At 50.9% G+C, this 12,966-nt stretch overlaps 1 protein-coding gene across 1 annotated transcript in view; it reads right to left on the bottom strand.

Moving 5' to 3' along the window:
- The window catches only part of PAPPA (pappalysin 1), a 271,571-nt gene that overhangs the window by 231,602 nt on the left and 27,003 nt on the right, over positions 1-12,966 (bottom strand). Inside the window, exon 2 of the mRNA XM_055427748.2 lies at positions 3,802-4,864. Coding sequence (XP_055283723.1) covers positions 3,802-4,864 — 1,063 coding nt within the window. The remainder of the gene's footprint in view (positions 1-3,801; positions 4,865-12,966) is intronic.

Below are 12,966 nucleotides of genomic sequence, written 5' to 3'. Positions count from 1 at the left end.
CCTGGAGTACCCGCTTTCTGAGTGTTCTGTTCGCTCGTCCGCTCCCCAGCCCTTCTTCCTGCATATCCTCGCTCAGGTGTCCTTATCCTGGCCTCTTAGCAAGGAAAACCCATGGCCAATCTAGCTCTAATAGTTCTGCAGTGGCTCATGGACACCCAAAGTCCTTATCTGATTCTCTTCCAAACTCCCTCATCTCAGCATTTCACCACCCCAAGTGCTCAGAAGAAGAGAGCAAGGTCAGAGAGCGGGGAGCAGGTATCCGTGAAAGGCAAGAACGTCAGCACAGTCCTGAGAAGCTGCATCACAGCAGATGACCAGGCCTCAGAAACCTCGAGGATCCTGAACCCCACTTTGACCACTAATGGACTGTGTGAGCTTAGGCCTCAGCTTCCCTCTATGGGGGAAGCACGGTTTGGACCCACTGATCTCTGAGGATATTTCTAGATCTGACATCTGCCACCGTTTCCATATGTTCCGTAGCCTTCTGCTAGGATTGGGTGCTCTCTGTAACACATGGACTCCTGAGAACACAGACTAAGGGGCCCAAGGATTAGCAGGTAAAGAACGACTTCGAATGTGTTAGAAGAAACGGTGACTCTCTGATGGAGTCTGCACTGCTGTATCACTGGTGGATCTTATTTTACTCAAAGGAACTGCTGCATAAACTGTCAGGATGATGAATGCTCCTCAGCGCCACTCTAAGTAAGCCATGCACCAACCACGTCTTATTAGTCTATGGCACAAAGATCAGAGAAGAGGAGAGACAGCATTCAGAAACTTCTAGAGAACTCTGACACTGCTCCCATTCCTGGGGGTACTTCACTTATAGCAATTCATTTTTGCTGTTATGTTATACAAGAATTGGTTGGCAATGTATAGGAAACAAAACTGGTTCTCTACCATAGACTGAGAAGCAGTAATTGAGATATTATCATTATTGTTTTTAACCATTGAGAGAGAGGGAGGGTGGGAGGCAGGCACTGCAGGAGCATACCTTGTGTACGAAACAAGTTCATCTCCTTATCAAAATCATCAAGACAGCGTCAGTTGTTACAGGTGCCGTCCTTCTCTCCTGGCTCCCTCTCTCCCGTCCTTTCTTCTTTCCTTCCCTTTTCATTCAGCTCTTCCTCCCCCTTCCCTCCCTCCTTTTTTTTAAAAGTCACAAAGCAAGTATTTTCTCTGCAAACTTCCACAGGTTTCTCTCTGCACACAGGAGAGCTGATTCAGCCAGAATGCTGTGCCTCCCCCACCAGCTTCATCAGGAGGTGAAACATCCCCGGTGGGGCTCCCTGGGGCACAGGACTTTCCAGCCAGCAAACACACAGGCCCTCATGTGAGTGGTCACAGCGCTGGCACATGGCTGCTCACGGACATTCTGGACATGTGGTCCTGTGACTTAGAAAAGAGGAGGCCGCTGGCACCTGCCAGCACTGTCTGCTGATGATCAGCTCTCTGGAACCTGGGGCCCCACGGCCCCTGCACCCCAACCACAGAGGTCAGCTGCCCTTGGTCCCGACCCAGTCATACTCAGCAGTTTTCTCCCAAGGCTTTAGGAAACCCTCCTCACCAGTCACTCCTGCTTTTTGACTCTGCCTCTTACTGGTCCTTGGATTTAGAAATACCCCTCCTTCCATGGGAGCTTTGGAGCCAGCAGAGCAAGACTCAAATCTAAGCTCTTCATGCCTTAGCTGAGTGACTAGGGGTGAGTCTCTTTGTTCTTCTGAAGACTGGGTTTCCTTCCACAAAGCAGGGATAAGGGGGCTCGCCTTCCTGGCACTGGGAAGGTGATGAATAAACACTTGTTGCATGAGTGAATGAGTGGATAAACAGACAAATAGATGAGTGACTTCCAATATTCCTGGCTCCTCATCCAGCCTCCCACGCCCACTCTACCTGGGCACCCCAGGAACTCCTGGGGTCCGGCTCAGGAGAGCATACATCACATCCATCTCAGAAGTCCTGCACTTGTGATTTAGCCAAATGTCTTTCCTGATCTAGGACCTTGGCCGAGTCATTTTACTCTGTAAAGTCCTATCAGTCAAATGCAAATGCTAACCCTGTCTAGTCATCCTCATCAAATGCCGTCAAAGCCTAACTGAGAGCAGAGATGAAAGTGCATCGTGACCTGGAAGGAACCTGCCACACACCAAGGCTTCTTCCTACACGGGCTGCTCCCGCCTCCGAGCCAAGGTGAGAGTCCAGGGGCCCGCCTGGTGCCAGAAGGCTGAGCTGACGTGCTCTCTGGCTTGGGGCCAGGCATGACATTCTCTTGCCAGCATCATCATTCCTGTGCACATAGGTATTTTGTCGGTGCATGGGAGGCCCTTGCTCTTGTGAGAGAGACGTAAAGAGAAGAGTCAGCAGAAAACCTGCAGAGGTTGGCAAATGAGCCAACCAATCAAGTCATCAGCAAAGCCAGGGTCCTGTGAGCTGGACAGAATGGAAAAGTTCAGCACGAACCTGGGAAGTCAGGAAAGTGGATGCGGACTCCCCCTGGGTCCCACATCAAATGGCGATCACCTATCATCTACCTCTGGGTGCTTTGGGGGGTTGCTGGTCGGAGTTGTAGTACAAGGCAGAGGCTAAGTCAGGCATTAGACAGAAAATCTGCCCTCCACCCTTTCCACCCTCTTCTCAGCGATATGTGAAGCTCCTCTGCCTTGAGTATTCTCCTTCTCCCTCAACTCAATCTACCCAATCTCTGATGTCCAAACCGTACCTGAGCTTTCCCTAAAATGTTCAAGCTGCAAGTCGGCTGTTCCTCTTTGACCTCTGATGCATGCTACATGCTGCCTTTCATTGTTCAAGAAACGGCAGATGCATGTATTGAGAGGTAGTCACCTGCTAGCCCCTAGAAGAGACTTGCTTTGCCTGACCTAATTTGATCCTCAAATTAACTTCACAAAGTAGGTGCCACTGTCATTCCCATTGTACAGATGAGGACACAGCTTGTAAGAGGTCACAAAGTAAGGGAAGAGACCTGAACCCAGGATTCTTGCCTGGAAAATCCCATGGACAGAGAAGCCTGGCAGGCTATAGTCCACAGGGTCCCAAAGATTCAGATATGACATAGTGATTGATAAAGCGTGCTGTCTGTCTGACCCCAGCCCATCCCAGCTCCACCAGAACTGCCCAACAGATCCTTCTGCTAGCACAGAAGCAGTCATATGACTCTGTCCAGTATGGTAGCCACTGGCCCCAAGTGGCTACTGAATTCTGAAAACGCGGCTAGTGTGATGCAAGAACTGATTTTAAACTGCATTTCATCTTCACTAATTTAAAAACAGTCACATGTGGCTAATGACCACGGCACTGGACAGCAGAGTGTTTTATAACTGCAGCTGTTAGTACTCAGCCCAGGTCGTCCAGTTTTAAGACTCTGAGCCCTTTAAGAAGACAGGATCTTGAGAGCTCCCTGTGAGCCCATAGGAGGCGATGCAAAAATATTTTGGTAATGGACTAACCTTGCATATTTCTTTAGTCACTAAGTTGTATTGGACTCCTTGCGACCCCATGGACTGCAGGCTGCCAGGCTCCTCTGTCCGTGGGATTTCCCAGGCAAGAATACTGGAGTGGGTTGCCATTTCCTTCTCCAGGGGGTCTTCCTGACCCAGAGATCCACCCCGCCTCTCCCGCATTGGCAGAGGGATTCTTTACCACGGAGCCACCTGGGAAGCCCAACCTTGCTGCAGTCCTGTGATGACTTGGTCCAGTCTGCCTGGCGGATGGGAGATTCCCGCAACCCCATTGGGCGTGAGGAGCCACACCCACGGGTAACAGGGGCGGAGCTGACCCCCTTACCTGTGCAGGTTGTCGGGGTCGAAGCAGGTCTGGGTGACGTCGGTGATGTTGGGGTCACAGCACTCCCCGCCGTCGAAGTTGAAGCGCTCGTAGTTGCAGTCCATGTCACACACCCCGTTCTGCTGCTTCCTGGCGAAGGCGGGGTGGCGCAGGTGGCGGCAGTCCCCGCCGTCGTGGCCGGTCAGCGTGTGGTTGCACTCGGGGTCGCAGTTCTCGTCGCCGATCTTGCTGATGTCGCAGTTGGCCAGGATGAGGCGGCGGCGCAGGGAGGAGTTGCTCACCTCCAGCACCTCGAGCTCCCAGGAGATGTTGTAGTGCCTGAAGGCCTCGGCCAGCTGCCGGTGCTGGAAGTCGATCTGCTCGCGGCTCACTGTGGGGTTCTCCCGGCCGTCGTCGTGCAGGTTGACCACGCGGTAGCGGACCACCTTGTGCCGGCGGAGCCGCGGCAGCTGGTTGTAGTTGGCAATGACCTCGGGGCTGTCGCACAGCGTCTGCCCGCACAGCGGCGGCTCCAGGCTGGTGTCCAGCAGGAAGCCGTGGGCGCCGCTGACCTCCACGCGGGGGCTGCTGCCGTCCTTCATGGGGGACCAGGCTCGCTTCACATTGTCCCAGGTCTCCTGCAGGAGGAGCTGAGGTAGAGGGCCCTGGGGGCCGCGGGTCCCCATGTCCAGCAGGATCTCGCGCTGCGTCCTGGCCACCTTCCACAGGCTGAAGCGCTCCACATAGCCCCGGTAATCATGGTTCAGGGCGCTGCCTCCCAGCATGAGGACCTTACACTTCTGGGTCAGGGGGCTGAAGATCCCGCCCACCTGCTCCCCGGAGGTGGCCACCTGGGCACCGTTCATGTAGAGCTTCATCAGCCGCCCGTCGTAGGTGGCAGCCAGGTATACCCACTGGCCTGGGAGGTAGCTGCGGTGGGCATTGATGGTGGTCACTTGCCGGGCCCGGTCTGTCTTCAAGGAGAAAAAGTAGCGTGGGTCTCTGTTGCCTTGGTCACTGACGGTGTGAATGCCCACGACCCATCCTCGGTCACGTGAGGCATAAGAACATTTGTCATAGAGCCCTATGTAGCCCCAAAAGAAAAAGATGAATGAATAAAGGGTGGAGGAAGGAAGGGGAGAATTCTTTCTTTCTGATAAAATTCCTCTCAGGATGTCCCAGAAGAGGAAGTTCACAAACTGTGCTCAGTGGCCTCCTGGCAGTGACTAACTGAGCCTCTGGAACCGCCCCGAAGGCAAGGTGAGGGCCGGAGGGATGGAGAACGCGGATGAGGTGGCTTTGGGAGGTTCTGACCACAACTTTAACCCAGTGGTTTCACTTTGGTTCTGAGTATGGGGCACACAAAAAATGACATTTGTTTGCAGGATGCATACTTGAGCTAAAGAAAACAACAGTAATACTGCTAATAATTAAAATCTGAAAATCTTTGATTTTGCAAAACCGTTGGATGAGGAAGAGGACTTTTGAATTAAAAGTGTATTTTAAGTGTTGAATGACATACGAGGTGAGAGGGAGAGGTAAGAGGAGACTCAAAGAGAGAAACTGATCAATAGAAGGTGCCCATTTCGACAGCTCCGACTGTAGTCACCATAACTAGCAGTGGATCAGCCACCAGCACTCGTGGACCAGTGGTGGTGAGCTGCCAGGAAAGCTGCCTGGAGAAGTGACGGTCATGGGCCGCCAAGCTTCTGTCGTAACAGTAGTCCTGATGAGCTCTGACATTCACCCCCAAAGACAGGCAGGCATATTTACTATCCGAGCTGGAAAGGTTTTTAAACATCACCAATTCCAACTCCTTCACTCAAAAGTTAAGGGAGTTGAGACCCAGGAAACGGAAGGTATTTGTTAGGTTACATAGTCACTGACAAATTTCCTGAGACCCAGTTCAAACCTGCTTTTCTCTAACATGAATGCTAATATTTTAAAAAGTAAAAGGCATCCTCTTAGCATAAAAAGATGTTGGGGACTCCATCATTAAGTAAATCCAAGCCTCTGTCACAAGTGAGGTATTGTGTTAAAGTCTGCATATGCATTAATTCATTTTACCCATTTAGCACCCTCAAGGTGATGATATTAAGTTAACAGAGAAGGGAGTCGGACTGTGAAGAAAGCTGAGCGCCGAAGAATTGATGCTTTTGAACTGTGGTGTTGGAGAAGACTCCTGAGAGTCCCTTGGACTGCAAGGAGATCCAACCAGTCCATTCTAAAGGAGATCAATCCTGGGTGTTCATTGGAAGGACTGATGCTAAAGCTGAAACTCCAATACTTTGGCCACCTCATGCGACGAGTTGACTCACTGGAAAAGACTGATGCCGGGAGGGATTGGGGGCAGGAGGAGACGGGGACAGCAGAGAATGAGATGGCTGGATGGCATCACTGACTTGATGGACATGAGTTTGAGTGAACTCCGGGAGTTGGTGATGGACAGGGAGGCCTGGTGTGCTGCGATTCATGGGGTCGCGGAGAGTCGGTCACGACTGAGCGACTGAACTGAACTGAACTGAAAGAGATGGATGGTTTAAGGTCAACTGGTTGGTAACTAGATCCTAGATCCATCAGACCCTAGGATCACCATCCTAGGTACTAACTTTACCTCCCTCTCCCCCATCAGTGTCACCAGGGGTCCATCTGCATAAAACCACCTGCCTGGCTTGTCTCAAATTTCAGTTGACTGGAAAAGTTCCAAGCTAGACATCTCTAGACTTGGCCTGGGAACCCCAGGAAGTCAGTAAGTAGATTCTCTCTGGGTCTAAGTCTCCCTACTCTCATCAACTCCTGTTCCCAGCTTTGGTGGAATATACCCAGTGTCCTTGGCACAGACAAGCAATTGGATGGGGAAGAGGACTTTCTAATTAAGAACGTATTCTAAGTGTTCGATGATGTATGAGGCTAGGTGGGAGGAGAAAGAGCAGGGACAGGAGAATGAATAAAAGGTGCTCCTTTAGGAGGCCAGTCCCTACTTCCCGCTGGAGAGTTGTTGTGGTCACCGTAACTCTGAGTGTACCCCTGCCATTAGCACTCATCAAGCAAGCACAGAGAGCTTCTAGCAAAATCAATAGAGAAGGCCCACACAGTTTGTGCTTCTCTCTGGGTACGGGGGCCTTCGATTTTGTGTGAATCTGTTAGTAGCTGACATGAATAGTAGTTCTGTCCAAGCTTCCAAGTCCACCTACATCTCCCCTATCACCATTCCCTGTTCTACCATCTTTCAATTGATGGCCAGGGTCTCCTACAGTATCAACCTGCTCTCTGGCCTTGATGAAACACCAAGTATTGATGGGTCTTGGTTCTCTCCCGGCAAAGGAGGGGGATCAATGAGGTTTCCCTCATATGCCTGGTAGACGGGGGATTTTCTGTGATCCCAGGTTTCCCAGTGGCTAAAACAGAAACCACCTCTCCCAGCAAGCTTTCCCTAATGGTCCTGTGAGGAATAATCACTCTCTCCTCTGAATTCTTTGTACTTTTAGGAAACTGGACATCTCCCCCCTGGTTTTGGAGTCTCCCCTAGACATGACACTTCTTGAGAATGATGGCTCTGTCTGGGTCATCTCTGCCCTGTCCAGCATGTTGCACTATGCAGTGTACACAGCAGGCACTCAGCAAGTGTCCCATAAATGCGCACATGGATGATTCTGAATGGAGTGGGAGAAGAGAAAAGGTGAAGTAGAATCTAGGCACTAATCTATGTCTCCCTCGATAAAGGACAGAGAGAATCAGAAGACAGAGTGTGTTCTTGGCCGGATACAAAGAGCAGGACCTTTGGACTCAGGGTAATTCTGATGACAACAATTATTGGCCGTACATCCAGGGCAAATCACTTCCCCTCTGTGGATCCCAATCCCCTCCTCTGGATCTCTATTTACGTATGTTGTCAGGCTGAAAAGACACAGTGGCCAGACCATCCTTGGCACACCACGGCTGTCAAGATGGGAGTACACTGTTAACATGCTAGAGGGGCTCAGAGTGATGCCAAGGATGAAAAGGGGGAAAGGATGAAAAACAAAATACAGCAGCACCAGAGAGCATGGGCACCCTAAAGACAACGTGACTGACGGGTCAGAGCTGGTGGGATGAGGGCTCAGAAGAGCACAGTTCAGTTCAGTCGCTCAGTCGTGTCCGACTCTTTGCGACCCCATGAATCAAAAAAGCACAAGTCCTCCTCAAATTTACTGGCAAACTCTACTCAGAAATCATAACCACCACCACTACCCCTTGGCTTTTCTACTGTTATAAGACTTGCACGTTAAAAGCCACCTCCCCACCGACCTCTCCAAGGCCAAAGCTCCGACTCCACATTTGGAATGAGCTCCCCTACGTCTTTCACTGCCAGCTATGGGAAGCATGAGAGAACAGGCTTCTGGACTTCACCCTCCGCCCCCCTGATCTTGCCCCCACCCCACCCCTGCCCTTGCCACATCTTACCCCTCCACTCACCTTCTATTCCTCTCCCGGCTGACCACCCCCGCCACCCCGAACAGAAAATTCTTCTAACGAGAAAAATCACATCTGAAACAGGATCCTTTCTCCCTCTCTCTCTTTCTCTCTCTGCAGGTTTTTATTTGGCCAGGGGCTCTCAGGCCTGGCTTTCCTGTTGCCTTTGGAAGGTGGCTGGCTGGGGTAGCAAGGTAAAATGTTTACACATCTGTAGGGCGCCCTCAGTTCAGGACCTTAACGGGACTGGGGTACACGGGCTTCGGCCACCTCTGTTTGCAGTCAACGAGAAAGGCTAGACTCTGTGACACGGAGCGGAGGACCGAGAGGCAGCTTCGCCCCAGGAGGCAGAGAGGAAGGGCCAAGGGAGGGTTTTCAGTGGAACCAAGAGGAAACACGTTAAGGGGAACGAGAACCTTGAAGCAGTGGCTTCAGAAGTTCAGAGGGAAATATTTACCTGGGGTGTTAGTGGTGAAAGGAAATCACTGAATTTCAATAGGGATGGGGAGGGGGTGTGTAGTGGTGAATGGGATTTATTTCTGGGCAGAAATGAAGTAATCAACAGCAGTCCCATTTCAGAGGGCTGGATGGGAGACACCGCTGTTTTACCAGCCTGGACCTGGGGACCTGGGACCAGAGATCTGGGCTCTCGGCCTGCTGCATGACCTTGCCGGGGACAAGTCACCCTGCCTCTTTGGCTGCCAGGCCTCATTTCCCTTTTCTGAGAAAGGAGGAGTTGCGAGTAAACGATCTCCCTGCTACAGTTTAAGAGCTCTTTTGTTCCCTGTGAGAATGGTTCCTTGTAAGGAGGAGATGCTTCAAAAATGTGTGTTGATCTGAATCGAATGCCTCACGTCATTGCCAATTCTTGTGTGCTTAGAGGACACGTCCTTCGTGTCTCCACACCAGACGTGGAACAGTGTTCTCTGGAGGGCACGGGTGGCTGCCAGGACCCCTCCCGCGCACCCTTCCCCACGGTTCTCCAGGGAGACAGAGACAGAGCGAAGGAAACAGAGTCAGCCTGAAGGTCGGCATCATCTGGGCGGCACTAGAGGCTGATCCTGGGGACACACCCTCGCGGGACGGCCACAGGCAATCCTGCACACCACCCAAATCTCATGAGCATAAGCCTGCCTCAAAGCTATAAGCACGTGGAAGCAGGCGATGAAAGTGCCAGAGCCCTTTCATTCACCAGCCGATGGCCGTCCGGGGCATCTGCATGGATGAGGAAGTAGAGGCCCGGGAAGGAGGCTGCCCTGGGTCTCATGACCAGCATCAGACACTTGAACCCTAGTCTCTCCAATGTGTCCCTATCTTCTGGCAGCCAGATTTGCTGTGAAAGGGCTGCAGAGCCCAGTAGAAGCTTGATGTTTATTTATTTTTATTGTCTCTCTCTCTTTTTTATTTTTTCCTGGTCTCAACTCACCCCAGAGACAGAGGGCATGCACAATGGGGGCAAGTTCAAACGCAGAAGGGCCTGTAGGGAGTTTCCCAAAACCTTCGCCCAGGCTACACGGCGAGAATTGTCTGGGCTTTGGGGTCAGGACCACTGCACTGTCCCCACCCCAGGACAGTGTGGTGTGACCACGCCACTCCAGCCCAGGTATAGACAATCTTCCTCCCACACATTCATCACGCTCCTCCCTGTCCTAAAAGACATCTGTTTGCTAATTACGCATTCAGGGTCTGCTTCCTGAGTACATCTCTATCTGGGTCATTCCTAAACGCCCAGCATCCAGCACAGCATCTGGTACCTTGCAGGTGCTGCATAGAGTCTGTCATTAAAAGTATAAAATAAAGGAAGGGAGGGAGGAAACAAGAGAAGGGAAGCAGGGGGACACCTCTATCGCCCTGTTCCTTATAAGAGCACCATTATATTATTAATATAGTCACATTGTTTAGAGCTTACTAAGCACTGTGTGCTTTACATGAATTCTCTTACTTAATCATCACAACAAAACTACCAACACAGCCCATTCTGCAGAGAAAACAGAGGCTCAGAAAGGTAGCTGCTTGTCCAAAGCAACACAGCTCAGAATCCATATCCTTAGGAGTCCCAACTTCTTAATCACATTACTGCACCAAGTGTCAAGTGCCACATATGTTATCCTGGGCTATCTGAAGACATGTCCCACCCCCTCCAGAAACATTTCTGTAAGTTCAACAACACCAACACAAGCAAGTGGAATTGAACTGCAAAATAGCTGCTTTCCGTGTCATTCTTCTGCCTGGGGCTCAAAATCTGGACTAAGAATCAGTGGTTCTTTATGACTAGCTTTTCGTCGATTCTACCTGACTTGCCTCGCTTTACTGGGACCAGAGACTTGCCCAGGCCTGGTTGTCTGTCTGGAGTTTGGGGTGCCTCCCTGCTTTGTCCTTCAGGATCTGAACCCCCATTGCTAGCCTCCTTGCCTATTGGTTTCTTTGCTCCAATGTCTAGACTCTGTATTGCAATGTTCTTCATCTTTCCTTCAAGGTTGCTGTCCTGCTCATGGCTGCCTGCCATCTTCCCTTCCATCTGCCATGGGATGAAACATGTTCCCCTCAAAAAACTCCTAGATGGAAGGCTAGCCCCTCATCCCCCAGAACATGAATTTATCTAGGGATAGGTCTTTAAAGAGATAATTAAGCTACAGTGAGGTTATTGGGGTGGGCCCTAATCCAATATAATGGTTGTCCTAAGAGGAAGAGATTAGATACAAGGGGAAGACAACATGAAGACATAGGATGGAAAGGGTGTGCTATACTGGCCAAGGGCAGAGGATTCAGAAAATCCAACCCTGCAGACACTTTGATCCCAGACTCCTAGTCTCTAGGCCTGTGAGAAAATAGATCTCTGTTGTTTAAGCCAGCAAGTCATGGAGAAGTGTTACGGTAACCCTAGCAAACTCTAATACTACCATTCAACAAGCCTTTGTAAGCTCTGCCCCTGAAGTTTCTCTAAAATGGTTTGCTGCTTTGTACTCAATTCAGCATCCTTGGTTACAACACGTTGTCTCCGCTTAACTCCTACTGTGGGCAGGGCAAGGGGCACTGCGAGGATACAAACACAGGTAGTGTGGTCACCCACAGGAGACGCTCCTCCAGGAAGGAGATGCTTCTGCGTTCCAGCTGGAGCCCTGCTGTGTACTGAGCTTGTGCATAGCTGCTTCTGGGCCAAGGTGTCTCCCATTCCCTTCACGAGCAGCCATGTACAACAGGTGCCGTTTACAGAAGAGAAAACTGAGACTCAGAGTGGTGAGGCCAACCTGCCCAAGGACACACAGCACTAAGGGGGAGGAAGGAGTGGAGTTCAAGACTCCTGATTTCAAGTTCAGTTCCCCTACAGAGGAGCCAGACCTCCGCTAGGGGGACCTTGACACGCACTGGCGTTTACATTGCATAAGACATTTTAAATAGCCTAGCGCTGATGTATGCTTAGAAAATCCCATGGATGGAGGAGCCTGGTAGGCTGCAGTCCGTGGGGTCGCTAAGAGTCGGACACGACTGAGCAACTTCACTTTCACTTTTCACTTTCACACATTGGAGAAGGAAATGGCAACCCACTCCAGTGTTCTTGCCTGGAGAATCCCAGGGACAGGGGAGCCTGGTGGGCTTCCGTCTATGGGGTCACACAGAGTCAGACACGACTGAAGTGACTTAGCAGCAGCAGCAGCGCTGATGTAAAGTACACAGGAGGATGTGTGTAGACTAGACACAAATTCTATGCCACTGTACACAAGGGACTTGAGCATCCCACAGCTTTTGGTAACTGCGGTGGGACTGGGAACAAATGCACTGGGGATACCAAGGGAAAACTGTAATAATAATAGGCAATGGAGTAGTCTTTCGGCTAAGCACAGACATCCTCTTCTATGCTCATAAGAACCCAGTGAAGTGGGCTTGACTGATATTCCTTGACAGAGAAGGAACAGGTGCAGAGAAGCTAATTGACTTCCCTCCAAGGATCCCAGCTAGAGAGGGGGGGAATACCACTCAGGCTAACTTTAAAGCCAGAGCTGTCTTCTAGGATGTTCTCCTTCAGGGGGAAAAATTTCTTAGCCCACGGTCAAGGTTCTTGTGCCCCAGCTCTGCCACTTTGCTGCTTCAGGTCAATGGGTGGGCAGTTCCCCCCACCAAGGGCATCCTCAAATCCTCCCCTATGAAATAGGAAGGTTGTATCACATGGCCACCTGAGACCCTCTGTAACTCTGAGATCTCAGGTCTTTCAGACGTCCCTGCCTCAGTTCCTACTGAAGGGGATATAAGGTCATGGAGGAGTGGGGAGGAGGGAAAGGAAGGCCATTTCAGGCCCTCCAACTTCAGGATGTCCACTAGCTGTGGAACCTCAGCCAGGGGAATACGAGCAGAGGTGAGAGGACGCAGGGATGAAAGGGGGAATTTAGGTCAACAATCTGGTTTCTTTCAGGAGGCTAAAAAAATTAAAAGCTAAAAGTTGAAGCTGGTCCTTCTTTTTTTTTGTTTGTTTTGTTTTCCCTTCCATGGTTTAATGGCTGGTATCAAAGCCACAGAGAAATGCTTGAGAGAGCAATCCTATGGAAAGCTTTTATCTGTCTAGAGGAGGGTGATTAAAACAGACAGATTCGGGTTAAGTATACCCATGGCCCCTGCACTTGATTCAGTGGTAGGGGAGGACCACCAGGGTGACCCTGGAGGACTCAGCAGCACCAGGCAGGTGCCCGAGGGGCTTCAGCATCTCCACTCCTCCAGGCTGGCGACCTTGGCTCAAAGGAT

Source organism: Moschus berezovskii, chromosome 7, assembly GCF_049115385.1.
Source record: "Moschus berezovskii isolate FMDL1 chromosome 7, NW_MosBer_1.0, whole genome shotgun sequence".
Lineage (NCBI taxonomy): Eukaryota > Metazoa > Chordata > Mammalia > Artiodactyla > Moschidae > Moschus > Moschus berezovskii.
Note: the sequence above shows the minus strand (reverse complement) of the source record. Positions and strands in the feature narration are given on the sequence as shown.